A 17,882-nucleotide genomic window follows, 5' to 3' on the forward strand; every position below is an offset into this window, starting at 1 on the left:
TCTGTGTGCGTTTGTGTGTGCGTTTGTGTTTGTGTTTGTGTGTATAGAAATCCAGGCCAAAGCTGACCAGGAGGAAAATGAGCTGATTGTGTCATGTTTACGGCGGCTGTATGAAGAGAGACAGAAGACACATGTGCACACACACATTGGGCAAACTAAACAGGTACACACACTTCCCCTCTTAAAGAGCCATGCGTTTGAGCTCTCTGGTGTCAGGTTTTTGTGGGGGGTTTTTTTGTCTTGTTTTAAAGTGCATGTTTTGTGCATGTGTGTGTCAGGAAGCTCCAGCAGCATGCGAGGACACGTGTGCAGGTGCTGAGGGCACCATGAGCAGCAGCCGACTGCGTCTGGAACAGCTGAAGAGCAGAGCAAAGAGATCCCTCACGGAGTCACTGGAGGGGATATGGAAGGTACACACACACACACACACACACACACACACACACACACACACATACACACCTTTTCACTTACACTCTTTGTGTGTGTGTTTGTGTTTGTCCCACAGAGCAGCAGCAAATCCCGGTCACAGAGAGAGATCGCCGACAGCTCTTCCTCTATGCCGACTCTCAGCAGTGTTCCACAGGTCCGTTCCCCCCCCCCCCATATCTCCCTGTCCCTCTGCTCCACCCGGGAAGCCCTGCCCATCACAAGCTCCTCCCTCTCTCACTGCTGGGTGTGGCCACGCCTCCCATCACATGATCTAAGCCACTAAACAAACAGCTCACCGGCATCTTCATTCACTCCAGTGATTCTCAAGAGACCATGTTCAGTGCAGTGTTTGCACAAGAGATAAAAACGTGAATACGGTATACCCCCGCTTAGACAGAAAGGGATGGAGAGGGAGGGGGGAAGGCGGGTGTGGAGAGATGGAGGCACAGAGAGCGAGGGAGGGCCTCGCGAATCTCGCTCCCTCTCGCACGCGTCTGGGCTGACGGCTGTCCCGCGTCTGGCTGCACTGGGTGTGTCGCACGTTACCACAGAGGGTGGGCCTCCACCACTACACCTCACCCCCCCGCCCCCGGCTCCAACACCAAGCACGACCACAACCGCCAAAGCCCTCGCCTCCGCCCTAGTCCGGCTGACGTGTGGAGGACGGATGAGTGTCAGAGATATGAGAACCCCTACCGAGTGTTTGCAGTGTGAGCGCCGTCAGCTGGAGTGCGGTGTTTGCTGATGTACCGTCAAACCTCCACCCAAACGGACGAGGGAGGTTCCTCCCAGTCCAGACAGAGGAGAATTCAGCTGCAGTTTGCCGCCTCTGACACGTTCATGTTGACTTGTACACTTAAGCGTTATATGTCGCTTTTGCTTTGCTGACATTATCATATGAGGCCTGTATGGAAGGTCTTTGTTTTCACGATTTTTAACACAACTCTGTTCGTTATGGTGGCGGTGTCACTCGCTGATGTGTGAACCTGTTGACGTACGTTTCCCTTGGTGCGCACCAAACCCGCAGCTCGCGCTGGGAAGCAGGCTCTGAGGGGTGGAGCCTGTGTCTTGTGTGTCCTTTCCGATTGTCTTATGGGTGGAGACCTGCGTCTGGTCTGATTGTCTTATTGGTGGGGCCTGTGTCTTCTGTGTCCTTTCAGACCGTTTTATTGGTGGAGCCTCCTTCCCCGCCCCTCCACCCCTCCAGCCCCCTGCGTGCCCACAGTTCAACGGGGGACCTGAAGCGCCTGGAGGCCAGGGATGGGGATTCCGAGGGTCATGACCTCCAGGCCCAGGGCTTTAGGAAGCGGGCGAGCACGATAGGCTACTCCCCCTCGCTGTCGCCATCCAGCCTAAGCGTCCCCACCCATCTGTCCACGGCCGCCACTAAACCCAAACTCGTACGACACTACTCTGTCAGCACGGACTCACCCCATCAGAGCAAGTGAGTGGGGGTGTGTGTGTGCGTGGACCTGTGTGTAGATGGGGGCCGGTGTGTGGGGGGGTGTGTGGGTTTTTCTGTGTATGTGGGTGCTGATCCCCACCCCCCCCCATGCTTACACTAGATTTTTTTTAAATGAATCCGGGTGGTTTTCTGTGTATCCCCACAAGCCCATAAATTGCGAATATCAGATCAATGTGACTTTGCTCTTTTTGCAGTTGCGGTGCTGTTAAGGGGTAAGAGAAGCACTCGTAGATGTGCCACAGGGTTTAATGGCTGTTGTGTTCACCCTGCTGGTGCGCTGTACACGGGTTGTTCAGGGCCTTTCCTTCCTCTGCCGGCTTTTGAGGAGCCACAGATACTGCAGCAGCAGAGACGCGCTCTGCGGTTTCACTTTCTGCCTCCTACATGATCACTTACTGTTTGGCCCTCATGACCTCACTTCCTCTAGCCCATGTTCCTGCTTTGGTTTATTGCACTTCCTATGTTCTCAGTCCGCATCTGTTATCACTCGCTTTCTCGCTCTCTCTCACATATTCCCTTCCCTCTTTCATTAATTTTTCTCGCACTCTGCGGCCGTCAGGCTGTCTCATGTCAGTGATGCGAGCGGCCCGCCATACACCCCTCTTCCTCCTTTCTCTCCTCCTCTTCTTCCTCTCCCGTGTCCGAGGTCGACGAAGCCGAGAGCTTTGGCCCTCGAGCAGCTCGCCCGGCCCCACAAACGGAGGTAGTGTGTGTGGGTGTGTGTGTGTGTGTGTGTGTGTGTGTGGAGGTGTGGTGTGCTGTGCTTTGTGTTTGCTGAGTTTGTGGTCTCGGGTGGGTTTTCGCCAGATGTGGTTGAGAGGGCGTATGCTGTATCGTGTCATCGCATTCGCTATGACAACCTGCAGCATTTCTCTTTGTGGTTTTCCATACCTGGTCTGTGTGTGTTTGTGTGCTAGTATGCATGTGCATGTTTGTGCTTGCACGTGTGCAGGTATGGAAGGTGTGCGTGCGTGTGTGTGTGTGTGTGTGCGTGCGTGTGCATGTTGGGGGGGGGGGGGGGCGTTCATTAACTCAGTAACTGCTTCCATTATTCACAGGTCTGCCTGCTTTAAAATGGTTGAACATCATGTGTTCCAGCTCCATCCACACTGGCTTGTCACCCCCTCTTTTAATCTGTCACCATATGTCTCCTCTCTTTCCTGCTCAACCTCTGTCATCTTCGTTTTGCTTCCCCCCTCTCTCTCTCTCTGCCTGTCTTTCTCTCCGTTCATCTCTCTCTCTATGCCCTCCCTCAGTCCTTCAGGACTGAATAGTCTAAGGGCCAAACTTCACTCCGCCTCTTCTGTTCCAAACTTCCTCAAGTTTCTGGCCACAGTTGAGGAGCACGATGACTCCTCCCTCTCGCTAAGACAGAGGTACTGGCTTTCTCTCTCTCTCCCTCTCTCTCCTCCTTGTTCTCTTCACTCTGTGCATCTCTCTCTCTCTCTCTCTCTCTCTCTCTCCTCCTTGTTCTCTTCACTCTGTGCATCTCTCTCTCTCTCCTCGTTCTCTTCACTCTGTGCATATCTCTCTCTCCTTGTTCTCTTCACTCTGTGCATCTCTCTCTCTCTCTCTCTCTCTCTCTCTCTCTCTCTCTCTCTCTGTCTCTCTCTAGCCTCATTCTAGCAGCAGCCGTTGTTCTAGTGATTGCTATAGTTAGCTAGGTGGCTAGCCGACACTAGTTACTGTGTCCCTGACGCCCCGGGTCACATGGCCTTCTTTTCCACCGTAGGGCCGCAGAGTTCTGCCGCTAAGCAACTGCCAGTCGCCACACACGTCTGATGAGCTGGATCATTCGGAGTTGTCTGCCCTCCTTTTAGCTTTGCATTTCATGTCTGCCAAACAGCACGGTACCTTTTCACAAACAGCGGCTCTGTTTGTTCAGACCCATTCAGCTCAGCACAGTTGACTAACAAAGATGAGAAAACTGATCTGAGCACAGACTGTAAGTGTCCCGTGCCAGATCCTGCACTTGTGGAGACGTGACAGGAACTCTTACCATCTGTACCCTGAACAGTTCGGCCCAGCGGAAGGGAGTCTTGCTGCACCCTACAAATGGAGAAACGCCTCCTAACCTAACCGGTTACATAAACGCTAGCGATGAGGTGGCCCTTCGACCTGGAAACGGATCCCTCCGTCAGAGGAGTCCGGGTGGACGCCGAAGTCCCCGTGTTGCTCAAATGCTCGGTGCGCTCGGCTGTGGTGAACGGCATTCTGTGATTTCCTTCTCCTGCTCTAGCGATCTGAAGAGTGATGTAGGGCTTGCAGGACAAGCAAACAGCCAGTAGAGGGCGACGCTCCATATCTGAAGCGGGTCACGTTTAACGTCGCCTGCCTACTGTATGGCGATTTAGGATACAGGTCACATTTGTGTGTGATATTAAGTATCAAATAACCCATATTTTTTGTGTGTGTAGTGATGTAGCAGCCCTGTCTAGTCCTGGGGTGGTGGGAGAGCACAGTCCACTCTACAGCCGCAGACACTCCTGGAGACAGCAGATCTTCCTTAGAGTGGCCACGCCACAGAAAGGCTCTGATACAGCAGGTAACGCACGCAGACACGCACACACCTGTGCAAATGCGGCCCTCCTACACACCCCCATTCACACGCACACACACCTGAAAAACCCAGATAAGTGAGTTTTGAAGATTAGGGCAGGAGAGCATATTTGCTCTCTGATAAGGTGAGCGTGAGACGTGGAGATCACAGCGAAGAGGCGTTCTGGCTGTTGAGTAACCCCAGGCCCCGCCCACCCGCCGGCGCCCAGCCTTCTGCTTGTCCGTCCCAACAATACCGCCGTCTGCGGAACCCGTTACGTCCAGCATGCAAAACCTGCTGTCATGGGAACGGGAGGCTTCGGCCTGAAAGGAAACCAAATGGCTCCCTCCGGAATGCCCTCCAAACAGGGAGAAGGTCTTTTAACTGACGTGGGCCGCTTCGCAAGGTCCACCGCAGGTGTTTTCTGAAACGCAAGTCGAGCGTGAAGGATTAATGCTCAGCTCTGTGGCGTGCCAAGGGACAGGCCGTCATCTTTCAAATAAACGCGCGCGCACACACAAAAAACACACACACATTAGGTGACCAAATCCACCAGGCTCCAAGAAAGTGTGTAACCCCTGTCTGTGGCCCCCTGCACGCGCATTTATGGAACCAGCTGAGTACTGCATATTCCTGTTAGCCGAGTTGTTTTTAGTAAAAAGCGCCTTTCTCTTAAAGTGCACTATCAAAGCATTGTCAGAGAAAATGAAATGACACGCGCACACACACAGTTGTGTTTAAAAATGAAGAAATTGGGTGGTGTGTGTGTGTGTGTGGAGGTGTGCCGTGTTTTTGTGTTTGCTGAGTTTGTGGTCTCGGGTGGGTTTTCACCAGATGTGGTTGAGAGGGCGTGTGCTATATCGTGTCATCGCGTTCGCTATGACAACCTGCAGCATTTCACTTTGTGGTTTTCCATACCTTTCCTGTGGTGTGTGTGTGTGTGTGTGTGTGTGTGTGTGTGTGTGTGTGTGTGTGTGTGTGTGTGTGTGTGTGTGTGTGTGTGTGTGTGTGTGTACATTGCGTGTGTGCGTGCGCACACATTAGATTTTTCTAATTGTAGTATTGCCTCTCGGCGATACTGATATCAAAAAAAGCTGCAATATGCAAATCACTGCCAACTTGCAAATTTCTTTCCTTTGTGTGGGCTGACGGTCCTGACCAGTAGGGGGGGGTTGTGGTTTGCCAGTGTTGTGGAACATGCTGTGGCTTGTACTGCCATCCCAGTGTCGAGCAGTGCAATCACCCCCACACACACACACACACACCTTATTATTGAACTGCCTGGAAATTCTCCATTTGGAAGCAGTCATTTTTTACTGCTCTTCTGTTTCACCAGTAGCCTGAATATTGCAATAATAACCCATTTATATTCCACATATCCTATAAATATCCCATTATGGTTCAACCCTTGTCCCCTTATATCTGTGTGTGTGTGTGTTTCTCCTGCCCTAGCTGTAACCTTATCTGGTTTCTGGGTTTAAGACACATTTGCTCAGGGATGGTTCCTTCCCTGGATCAACAGCCTATCAAACATATTTTCAAGTGTGTTGTTTACAGACCTCTAGACGAAAGAGAAAGAAGAAAGGGAGGGGGAATGCAAATAACGAAACGAACAACGTTCAGTTACTGTACTGGTGTTTTTTTAGGGCGTTTTTGCCTGGGTCGTTCTGGCTCACCGCGCTCGAGAAGCTTCCCCACCGTTTCGAGGCCTTCGGGCAGGTGGGACTCCGGGCGCGGACTCTGCCCCCTGAGCGGGGCAGGCACGTTTCCAGCCGCTAGACACGTATCTGCGAGCGAGCCTCCCCTGGGATCCCCGTGCGCTCAGGAGCGGGCTCAGCAATGGGCTCAGCAATGGACCGGACCGGCCGCGGCATGCCAAAACCAGGCACGGGTCTGTGACTGGATCGGGCCTGACGAACCGAGCAAAGTGAATCTGCGTTGGGGTGTCCGGCTTCCTTCAGCCGGGGTGCGCTCACGGCGCCAGTCACCACCAGCCCTTCCACACTCTAGAAAACGGCCCCACTGGCAATCCCCCCCCCCCCCCGGCATGCTTGGGTGAGAATTGAGAGAGAGCGAGAGAGAGAGATTCACTTTGCAGTCACACCCTTAAAAGCTCTGATGACATATCACTGCTTCTGTAGCTCTTTATTGCTAATATTACACAGCATAAATGGCTGATGGAAAATTGTGTAAACACATGCCCACTTGATTTTAAACCTCCTGAAACACCACTGACACCACTGGGAGCTCACCGTGAAGACATTTAACACGAAGGTCCACCCACTGTGCCCAGTTTCCCATGTGTCTTCTTGCCCCAACACGGCTTGCCAGCCTGTGATGGATGACGTTCTGGGGCCTCAATAGGGTGGCGTGAGGTATGCTGGGGCCCACTCTACGTACATACCTCACACACCCTCTCCACACATCTCTTCCCCACCAGTTTGGGCTGTGTGGGGGAAGCTGTACCTGGGTTTTTTAGAGCTGGATTGTACAGGCACTGCGGCAGGACAGAGCAGGAACAGAGACTGACTCTGTGTGTGTGTGTGTGTACGCACACCTGTTGGGTGTTGGTCGTTGTATTCCACCCTGTGATTTGCTGGAGGTCATGCTGGCACAATGCCAGATGCCAACGTTATTGACCCATTTGTGTGTGTGTAGGCACGCATTTTTTTTGTGTGTGCGTTTTATCTGGGCGTTGGCTGAGGCGATAGGGTCATTTATTTGCAGAGGTCTCCTGGATGTTTGTGTTTTGTGAAGATGGCGAGATGCATGCGAGTGTGTTTGCAGAAGGGAGTGTGTGTGTGTGTGTGTGTGTGTGTGTTTGCAAAGGGAATGGAAAGTGTCTGAATGTTGGCGTGTCTTTTTTTTTTTTTTTTTTTTCTTTTTTTTTTTTTTTTTTTTCACTGCCCATAATTCGGAATAATTAATACACACAGCTGTGATGGATTTGGAATTAGGTCATCCACGTTTAGTGTGCAGAGAGAGCTCTGAGGGGTGTGTGTGTGTGTGTGTGTGTGTGTGCGCACCTCTCAGTATATCTCTGGCTGTGCAGTTGTATTGTCCATTCAACACACATGCTTCTGAATAGCTCAGACCTCTGGAAAATGTTATTCCTGAAAATGCATGTATAATGGTCCTCGCTGGGAGTGTATGGTCCCATTCTGGCCCCGCTAACACTCTGCGTGTTTGCCTTTCTGTGCTTGCATGTGTGCATGTGCGCACACCAAGTGCTACAAAAAACCGAGGACGCCACCCAAACGACAGGGCGGATCCAAGTCCTCAAAATACCACTTTTGTTTTGAAGCAAAAAAAAAAAAAAAAAAGTGTTGAAAGAGTGAGTGAGTCAAAAATGTTGTTGTAGTTACAAACAGAATGAGAGCACCTGATAGCACCTTGACATTCAAAGGCCTATTCTCTGGAACAAGTGTGCGTCTGTCTTTGTGTAGACGCCTATGTGTGTGCATAGTTTATATCCCCTACAAAATATTAACCATTAAAAACACAAATATTAAGCCCCTAGGCAGAATGTCAGGGAGCTAACCCTTACGTTTAGAGGAGACCATTAGCTATGAGTCCACGTTCTCAGTACCACGGACATGGGCGTAGTTGTGGGGGGGGCATGTAACAACAGCACCCCCCAAATTCATGCTCACACTGCTCATATAATGTGTTGGTTGTAGTGGTGTGAACAGTGTCTCTACCCCAAAGTTGAAATTACACCTACACCACTGACCATGCACCTTCCATTGCTTAGTTAACAGCTGCTGGCCTTAGATTTGAATCTGCCATTTACACAACAGTTAACCGTTAACACTCTCTCTACCTACCTACCTACCTTCTGCTTCATCTGTTCTTCTGCTTTCCCTTTGCCATAATGTCTCCCACCCCGCTCTGCTCCCCCCTACAGAAAGAGGAGAAACTTCTCTGGAGGTCGGAGGTAGACTGGCCATCGGAAGTGGAGTAGGGGGTGGAGACTGTGCCCTGGGGGTGGTACCGGAGGAGACGAGGAGGCACAGCAGGGCGGAGCTACGGGAGCTGTGGCGGAAGGCCATCCTACAGCAGATCCTACTCCTGAGGATGGAGAGGGAGAACCAAAAGCTCCAGGGTAAGTCGAGGGGCCCTTTTGAGTCACGGGTCCTTTTGGATTCTTGCCATGCCTTGCCTTATTGCCCTTCTGAAGCTGAAGCACAGCGCTGCTACACTTATTTCTGGAGCGTTCCCTTTTTTAATTTTATTTTGCAAAATGTATTTATTTTTTCATCGACTGACTGTTTTAGTTCTCCACAGATCCAGCCACTCACACTTGAGCTGTACACAATCACATTTGTCAGATAGGAACTCCAGCCTGAATGTTCGTTTTTGTTTGTTTGTTTGTTTGTTTGTTGGGTTTGTCTATGGCTGGTTTTGTTTCTTCCGGGAGGCTTGTGAGTGAAAGCCCTTTAACAGTGTCTGGCCGCGTGCCCACACCAGGCGAGCAGGCCTCCATGGCCCAGCTAACGCTAAAGGCATTTATGCAAAAATATTCCCAGCAATGTGGGCGGGCCCTCATTACACATAATCTGACATTCTGCTTTAGTTCCACAGAACTGCTCAGAAAACCCCTGCCCTCCCCTCCAGTGCCAGAGGGATTATTAGATGGCACACCCTCAAACACACTCATACCCACATACGCATACTCAAGTACTTGTATTACTTGTATTACTAGACAGGATCTAAGTCATTGTGTAACTAAATCTTTTTAATTGTCAGCCTAAAGTCAGCCTTAAGTCTGACCCTGACCTGACGCTCACCCCAAGACCAAGCCCAATCTTCGGCCGAACACTCACCAAAACGTGTAAGCCTTAATGCCAGACTTGACCATAATCGAACACATGAAGGATGAATGTGTCACCATTTGTACCCTTAAGAAATGTCCATCTGAGAGCTTAAAGTCCAAACAATTACACACCCACACGACCCAACCCACCTTCTATTAATGTCAACAATGGAATTGGCCAAGACCTTAAAAATAAAAATGTAAAAGCCTGTGTCATGGGGAAAAAAAAAACACACACACACAGACAAGCCTGTGGACACGATGCCAGCCGCAGTCCCGTCAGCATAGTTACGCTCCCCCGGGGGTGGGTAGGGGGAGGAGGTGTGGCCACACGTAGGCTGGGGGCGGAGCAGCAGCAGCAGGTTCCTTTGTCTCCGCCCCCAATTGTCTCTCTGTAGGGGGAGGCTGACCTGCCCACTGCTACCAGCCACCTGCTCGGACATTCCACCATTCCTCGTTCTGCCCCAAATTGTTCGCGTGTGCATACGGTCGGTGCCGTGTGGGAAGAGGGATTGGGCTTTATTACAGCAGTGCGCTTGTGCACACACACACACACCCACCCAAAGCATTATGGGAAATTCCTGTTCTTTATTTGGGCTGATATTTTTCCCCCTGGATAAAGGCTAGACGATGAGTCACAACACGTGCGCTCACACTAACATGCACTTAATGTCTTTCTGGGCGATGGGTTCGGTCCAAATCCCTCCAGCAGCTTCGCTCGCATTACCTGAATCACTTCTTTCCAAAATTTTCAATGAATCACCAAACTTTTCCTGCAGTGGTAATGAATCCCTTGTCCGTGCAACACAGAGATGGGCATTAATACGGTGATTCATTTTTGTTTGTTTTTTTTCCATTCGGAAGTGAACCGATCTGAAAGTAAAATCCCCTCCCAGGATGTTGTTCCAGCCTCTTGGCTTTGCTAACCAGTTCCAGCCAACATGCGGACGGCGTTACCGAACCCATTTGGGTGATCCCGAGTCGTGTGTCGAGACTCACCTTGTTGTTCTGGGTTGGCTGGGCGTCCCTGGCGCTGGCTATGGAGTTTGCACCGCGCCACGGGCACCAGTGTCCAAGTGCTGGGCAAAGGGCAGACAGCTAGATCAACGTCCTGAGGTGGCGAGCCTCTGCCTGACAGGTGCCAGATCACCACCATGCTGTCGCCTGTAAGAGGAAGTGCTGGTTTCCTGCTTGCAGAGAGCCAGTTGCTCCGGTTCAGAGGTCGCGGTCCTCCTGCCAGGAACTTGGCCTCCGCCTTTGGCATTGACAAAAATACATTTATTTATTTTTAACATTTTTTTTTCTCTCTCTCTCTCTCTCTCTCTCTCTCTCTCTCTCTCTCTGTGATGGTTTGCCAAGCTTTCCATCAGGGTGGTTAGTTTATAACTTGATTGAGTCTGAATTCTCTCTAAGTGAACTAATGCCACAGGGGACATTCATAAGTGCACTGCTTTTAATTGTGTGTGTGTTTGTGTGTCTGAGTGTTGTCGTCTGTCTGTGGTTTATACTATATATTTTATACTATATATCTTGTGTATTCTTTGTGTGTGTGTTTGTTTTCCACATATGTCAGTACAAGTGTGTGTGTGTGTGTGTGTGTGTGCGTCTTTTTACACTTTTGTGAATACGGATATGTACATGTGCTAAAATAAAAGGGAGAAAAGTAAGCATGAGTGTGGCCTTATTGTTGCTAAATGATTTCATCACGTGCGTGTGTGTGTGCGTGTTTGTGTGCAGCCTCAGAGAATGACCTGCAGAGCCGCAGGCTGAAGCTGGACTATGAGGAGATCACGCCCTGCCTGAAGGACGTCACACTAGTCTGGGAGAAAATGCTCAGCACAGCCGGGAGGTCAAAGGTCAAATTCGACACAGAGAAGATACACACTGCTGTCGGGCAAGGTAACACGCGCGCCCATGTGTGGGCGCACACTACAAAACACTTTCCAGCTGACTTCAGTGCAAGTGGTTGCGTCAGTCGCCCTCCCATGGCTCGTGTGTGTGTGTGTGCGCGTGCGCCCCCGTGCTTGCCTTTGAAGTGGTCTGACCCAGTGACCAAACATGACCAAAGGTTCTTGGGGAAGTCTCTCACATATGTATGTGCACATGCATGACTCCGAGACCACAGCACGCGTGCTCCTGTTTGACATGATGGGTGGATATGCCATTACAGTGGGTCGGAGATTTCCTTAGCACATGCTTCCCGGTTTATGGTCCATAAAGTTTTATGATGTATGCAAGAGAATGTCATTTAATAATAGAGAGGATGATTAACCTGAAGCGTTTCTTCATGACTGTTTACATTCTCAAGGGTAATCTCATCTCTCTGTCGCTCACACAGGTGTCCCCAGGCAGCACAGGGGAGAAATCTGGAAGTTTCTGTCTGAGCAGTACCTCCTGAGGCAGCAAGTACCCAGCGCCAAGCCCCCCAATAACGACACCCCTTATAAAGAGCTACTGAAACAGCTCACCTCCCAACAACACGCCATCCTAATAGATCTGGGTTAGTATCACACACACAGCTCACCTCCCAACTCCATGCAGTTCTGTATATAATGCAATACCTCATTAATGATTAACAAAATATACAATGTACAGCTCAAATACATATACACACAAACACACACACTGAAACAACATTGTACTGCTTAGATCTGGGTTAGCTCTACTACTCATCAGCCCTGTCTCTCACACATACAAACACTCCTGCACACACGCTTTTGTGTTGCCTGCTGTTGGCATGGGTGTGTCTAGGGGTTCTGTTCACCTGTTAACTGCCGTCTCCATGGTGTTGCACGGTAAACGGGCAGCCATCAATCCCAGCAGGAGTTTGTGTGTGTGTGTGTGTGTGTGTGTGTGTGTGTGTGTGTGTGTGTGTGTGTGTGTGTGTGAGAGAGAGATAGAGACAGAGACAGTGCATGATGAATGAATGAATACAACATCCACTCTTGGGGAACACGCACACAAGCACCTGCAGGCCTGTATGGCTCACTGAAAATCAGTGTCTGTCTTCAGCTGATGCAGTGCTGTAACTATGTAGTTATGGGGTAAGAGAACAGGGGCCCTACAACAGGCACGAGCACATGGTGCTCTAGCCTCTTCTCAGGGTGGAGAACTGGAGAACTCACTGACCCTTCAGTGTTGAAGAACAGGAAATAAACCTGCAAAATGACAGAGGAGAAGTAAAGGGGATTTAAGTGCATTCTTTATCCTCTCTCTCCTCTCTCTCTCTCTCTCTCTCTCTCTCTCTCTCTCTCTCTCTCTCTCTCTCTCTCTCTCTCTCTCTCTCTCTCTCTCTCTCTCTCTCTCTCTCTCTCTCTCTCTCTCTCTCTCTCTCTCTCTCTCTCTCTCTCTCTCTCAGGCCGTACTTTCCCTGCTCACCCGTACTTCAGTGCCCAGCTGGGTGCGGGCCAGCTCTCGCTCTATAACCTGCTGAAGGCCTACTCTCTGCTGGACACGGAGGTGGGCTACTGCCAGGGCCTGAGCTTTGTGGCCGGCGTGCTGCTGCTCCACATGAGCGAGGAGGACGCCTTCAGCATGCTCAAGTTCCTCATGTTCGAGCGTGGCCTGCGCAAGCAGTACCGGCCCGACATGATCATCTTGCAGGTGAGGTGCCTCGCACTGGAACAGCCCTGCGTCTTCTTATAGTACGTTATCCACCTGGCAGTGGAACAGCCTCGAGTCATATTCATCTCCTTTCTTCTCACTCTCTCAACCCCTCCCACTCTTAATTGCCCTGCCCCCCTTTTTTTTTTTCTTTTTCTTCTTCTTCTTCTTCTTCTTCTTCTTCTTCTTCTTCCTCCCCTTTCTGTCACCCTCCCCAGATCCAGATGTATCAGTTGTCACGGTTACTGCATGACTACCACAGGGAGTTGTACAGCCATCTGGAGCAGCACGAGATCGGCCCGAGCCTCTACGCCGCGCCCTGGTTCCTCACCGCCTTCGCCTCTCACTTCCCCCTCGGCTTTGTCGCCAGAGTCTTCGGTGCATGAGCGCGCGCGCACACACACACACACACACACACACACACACACAAACAGGCATGCTGTGTGTGTGGTATACAGGATAGCATTTAGTCAGAGACACCTGGGCCGCTGATTTTGCATGTAAACAACTCTCACACATCTGGCTGAGCTGATGGGTGAGGAGTACAGGTGTGTTCGAGTTGTTACAGCACAGGGCCTTCTGATGCGCTTCATTGGTGGCTACTTCATTGCTTGGTGCATCATTGGTTTGCGTTTCACTGGTTAGGCTGTTTCACAGGTTTGCACTTCGCCAGTTTGCATTTCAGTGGTTGGCGCTTCACTGATTAGCGGTTGGTGCTTCACTGGTTGGCGGTTGGTGCTTCACTGGTTAGTGGTTGGTGTTTCAATGCGTGGCGCGTCACTGGTTTCCATTTCAGTGGTTGGTGCTTCACTGGTTGGCGCTTCACTGGATGGCGCTTCACTGGATGGCGCTTCACTGGTTGGCGCTTCACTGGTTTGCATTTCAGTGGGTGGTGCTTCACTGGTTAGCGGTTGGTGCTTCACTGGGTGGAGCGTCACTGGTTTGCATTTTAGTGGTTGGTGCTTCACTGGCCGGCGCTTCACTGCTTTGCGTTTCACTGGTTGGTGCTGCAGTAGATCCAGGCTATGGTGATTCACTTGCCTGCCTCCATCTCTTTTTAGCTGTCTGTTCCTTCATCATTCTTGCTCGCTCGCTCTCTCTCTCTCTCTCTCTCTCTCTCTCCCTCCCCCCCTTCTTTTCTTACTATTTCTCTCTTGCATGCTCTTCCTGTTTTTCTCCCTTTTTTTCTGCCTTCAGTCTCACCCCCCCATCCTCGCTTGCCCCTTTCTCTCTCCATCTGTCTCTCGCTTTCCACACTATTTCTCATTCTCTCTGTCTTCCCTCCCTCCATCTGTACCCACATGGAGGACGTTAAATAGTGATACCTGTCCAGTGGCGCTGACTCTGTTGTGTGTAATCACAAACCCACAACTGTGTGCGTGCGTGCATGCAGGTGTGTTTGCAATGTGAAATACACCCCTCAATTTTAGTATAATGAAAAGCCATCATGTTTTAACCATGTGTTCACACACACATAAATAAATATAAATACGCACACGTGCCTTTGCTCTTTCACCCTTTGGTGTGGGTGGAGCTATCTCTCCTAGCACAGTCAGTTGCAGTGAAACAGCAAATACACAAATGTTCATGGTTTTTTTTTGTTTTTGTTTTTTTTCTCCGTGTGTGTGTGTTGCAGATATGCTGTTCTTGCAGGGATCGGAGGTCATTTTCAAGGTGGCACTGAGTCTTCTAGGTAGCCATAAGCCCCTGATTCTGCAGCATGACAATCTGGAGTCTATAGTAGACTTCATCAAAAGCACCTTACCCAATCTGGGACTGGTACAGATGGAGAAGACCATCAACCAGGTGTGTGTGTGTATGTGTGCGCGCACGCATTGGTCAATGTGCATGTGTATGCCCAAATGTTCCCCTGTGGGGCTCTGCATGCTTCCATTCACAGGTTTATGTGAGTATTTATTAGAAAATCTTGCTAAAATAGGAAAACACACTTTTTCCTGCCAACTGGTTAAGGTTGGGTCTGGGCCTGTGATTTGGGTTTACATTAGATTTGGGGCATGTTAGGGGTCAGGCTCAGTGTTAGGTTTAGGGTTGTGTAAGTGTTGGGTTAGGGTTTGGTAAGGGTTGGGTTTAAGGCTGAAATATTAGCAGTGTTGATGTAAGTTATGTAGGAGGTGGCACAGATAAGTGTGCTCAGTCACCAGAGCATTACAAATATTAGAATGAATATACGCACAGCACTTTGAGTGAACAACCAAGTATGTGCTCTGACAGCATTGTTTCCTCTCTTCACTGTAACAGCTTGTGATTGACTGTCATAGTGGAATTGGGATGGAGGGAGAAAATATCAGTGCAGTATTGTAAACATCCATCAAAGTCTGCTCCAAGGCCAGGATGCGAGAACGAATCATACTAAATCCACCTTCAGACTAACTGCTGACTCACATGTCCATGATTCAGTTACAGTTTATCATGCAAGTCAGGAGAGAGAGTGAGAGAGAGAGAGAGAGAGAGCTGACATTTCAAAAGTAAAGGGGGAAAGTTGTAAAGATGACAAGCTGCTATTGTAGATCGTTGAGAGAGATGTACACACACGTGACATCACCTTTTGATGGCACTCGTCTTACAGAACCAGCACTTGAGCCAAACCACAATCCTAGCGCACACCCCAAACATGTCTGTCGGAGTACGTTTGTATATGGAACTAAACAAAAACACAAACAAAAGCAGGCCTCACACCCACATCACAGAGCAGTTAAACGGACACACCTGTGAACAAGTGTCCGTGCGCATTTGCAGTTGCATGACGTACGCTTTCGTCTCAAGTACTCCTCAGCTGACAAAACCAACAAGCTCGGTAAAGAAACCCCTCCCTTTTTAGGAGAAGAGGACCTGCCAGGCCTGAGCTGCGGGTTCAGGGCCAGAGCCGTCGCGTGGCCTATTTAACGCGCTCCACGCCTGGACCCTCCCTTTTAACTGCCACCCAAGCGACCGTGACATCCTCGTGCATGCCGAGTGCTTCAGTGCGATCGGGGCCGGGGCAGTCTTGCTTTTCCGTGCAGGCGGACATGTGGGGAAGTCCGAGCGCTTAGATGTCCTATCTAGAAACTGTGCTGGGAAAATAAAAGTGTCCTGTTGTTACTTTGTATGTGTCTTTTTGGTTTTTAAGGTTAGAAATTACAAATGTTATGATCATTTTTGTTATATTGTACACGACACCCCCACCCCCCCACACCCACATTAATGTGTTTGGGTGGGTGTGTAGGTCTTTGAGATGGACATCAGTAAGCAGCTGCAGGCCTATGAAGTGGAGTACCACGTGCTTCAAGATGAGTTGCTGGATGGCCCTTCCACTCTTAGCCAGTCACAGCGCGCTGCCCATCTGGAAAAGACCAACGGGAGCTTGCGGCAGCAGAACCTTGATCTGCTCGAGGAAGTGCAGGTAGCCCACTGCACTGTAAAAGTCATATCGTCAAACGGGTAAACGCATAATTGCATAATGATGAAATGTTGGGAGCCAGTTTTGCACGCTTTTCCTGAACTAGTTTCACCAAGCCGGTAAATCTGTTATGTAACTTGAAAACTATGAAGATCAGTGACCATTAGTGGGTAGCAACAGTAAACCTGTGTTTTAACACCAGGCAGAGAAAATGTTATATATCCCTTCTCTCTCGCTCACTCCTGCTCTCTTCTCTCTCTCTCCCTCTCTTTCTTCACACTCTTTCGCTCTCTCTCCCCAGGTGGCTAACGCTAGGATCCGGTGTCTGGAGTCTCGCGTGGAGGGCCTGGCTACCAGCGAGGCCGTTCTGCGCTTGGAGGTCTCCTCCCTCCAGCACGAGCGGGCCGAGCTGCAGCACACCGTAGCCCGGCTCCAGGCCCTCCTGGCCAGCCACGGCATCCCGCACCAGCCCTGCCCCTCCGAGGACGCCCGCCCCACCGATGCCACTGAGTGATGAGAGCCTCGCCCGCCCACCGGTTGGATCGTCCGCTCGTCTCCTTTTGGAGAATGTAGTGAGCCAGGGAGAAGTGAGAAGCCACTTCTGTCCTGTGGATCACAGCCTTGTTTTGGGGTGTTGTACTGATCATTTCCACTGACTGCATTCGTATAGTTCACTGTGCCCCTTTATTCCCTTCTGAGCAGAAGTGTAAAACGAGAGGGGATTAAAACTCACCAATACGTGCCTTCCTGGTTTAGGAGTCAGGTAACAGACGGGTATTCGGAGTTTGGTCGGAGAACCAGAGTGAAAGCCAGAGCCAGGGAGAAAGCAGGGCTCTCCCCCAGGGCCTGGAGCTTCTGCTCTTGGCAGTATGGCCACCAAGCCCCCTTTCCTGCTCTGGAGCCCATGTGCCTAAAAGGCAGAGGTTGACGACCTCACAGAGAAACACCTCCCCCCTCCCTCCTGTGATTATCAACATGGAGGCAATTGGCACACAGTAGTGTACATTTCCTGACACTTTGAGTGTGAGCATGTAGTGTTCACACTTGTTTCTCAGTGCATGTTTGTATGGATGTCTCTGGAAATCACTCCGTGTAATGTTGAGCACTGCTGTATTCGATTGTACTGTAAACTTTGACATAAACTTTGATCAAAACAAAAGAAAAACATCTGCTGATATTTACACCCAGAAATTTACTGTTTTAGCGCTGATCTGCTGTTTTCCAGAAACCAAAGTTTTGCTTCTGTTTTGTACCAAAAATATAATTAAAGTCTCCCTGATGTTGATTCTGTATCTAACTCAGACTACATTACACACAATGCATTTATTCCGCTACCAGACGCCTTAGTAATACAACCAAATAATATTGATAAATAGGCGTTAAATTCGGCTGTAACACAGTGGGGCTAAGGTCTGGTGTATATGAACGGCATACGGAGCTGCACTCAGGTACTTTATGGGAAATGTCTAACTTGCTTCGAAAAACCCAATTAACTGCGATATGATCAGTGGCACTGGCATCCAGCCGGCGCATCCGTCCATCCCCTCCTGCTCTACCGAGCCGCGATAATTCGTCTTCCGTTTACAGATTTTGTGCCGCATGTGGTAATGAACTGGCATGCTCTGTTCTC

General features: G+C 50.1%; 1 protein-coding gene across 7 annotated transcripts; it reads left to right on the forward strand.

Moving 5' to 3' along the window:
* The first annotated feature begins 68 nt into the window (after positions 1 to 68).
* LOC145643291 (TBC1 domain family member 1-like) lies at positions 69 to 17,537 on the forward strand. Of its 7 annotated transcripts, none has more exons than XM_081709440.1 (16): positions 69 to 163; positions 279 to 410; positions 509 to 586; positions 1,593 to 1,876; positions 2,092 to 2,109; positions 2,457 to 2,600; positions 3,154 to 3,273; positions 4,315 to 4,442; positions 8,344 to 8,541; positions 10,990 to 11,151; positions 11,591 to 11,752; positions 12,611 to 12,855; positions 13,074 to 13,233; positions 14,492 to 14,661; positions 16,079 to 16,255; positions 16,554 to 17,537. In XM_081709440.1, exons 2-16 carry the CDS (start codon positions 327 to 329, stop codon positions 16,764 to 16,766), a joined length of 2,343 nt encoding a protein of 780 aa, XP_081565566.1. In that variant the 5' UTR covers positions 69 to 163; positions 279 to 326; the 3' UTR covers positions 16,767 to 17,537. The 7 variants fall into 7 exon arrangements, with proteins under 7 accessions (XP_081565566.1, XP_081565567.1, XP_081565569.1 ...); XM_081709441.1 differs by having other exon boundaries at positions 2,544 to 2,600; XM_081709443.1 differs by lacking the exon at positions 2,457 to 2,600.
* Positions 17,538 to 17,882: the final 345 nt, after the last annotated feature.

The sequence above is a fragment of the Electrophorus electricus genome, unplaced genomic scaffold (assembly GCF_041902795.1).
Source record: "Electrophorus electricus isolate QZ-2024a unplaced genomic scaffold, ASM4190279v1 Scaffold42, whole genome shotgun sequence".
Taxonomy (NCBI): domain Eukaryota; kingdom Metazoa; phylum Chordata; class Actinopteri; order Gymnotiformes; family Gymnotidae; genus Electrophorus; species Electrophorus electricus.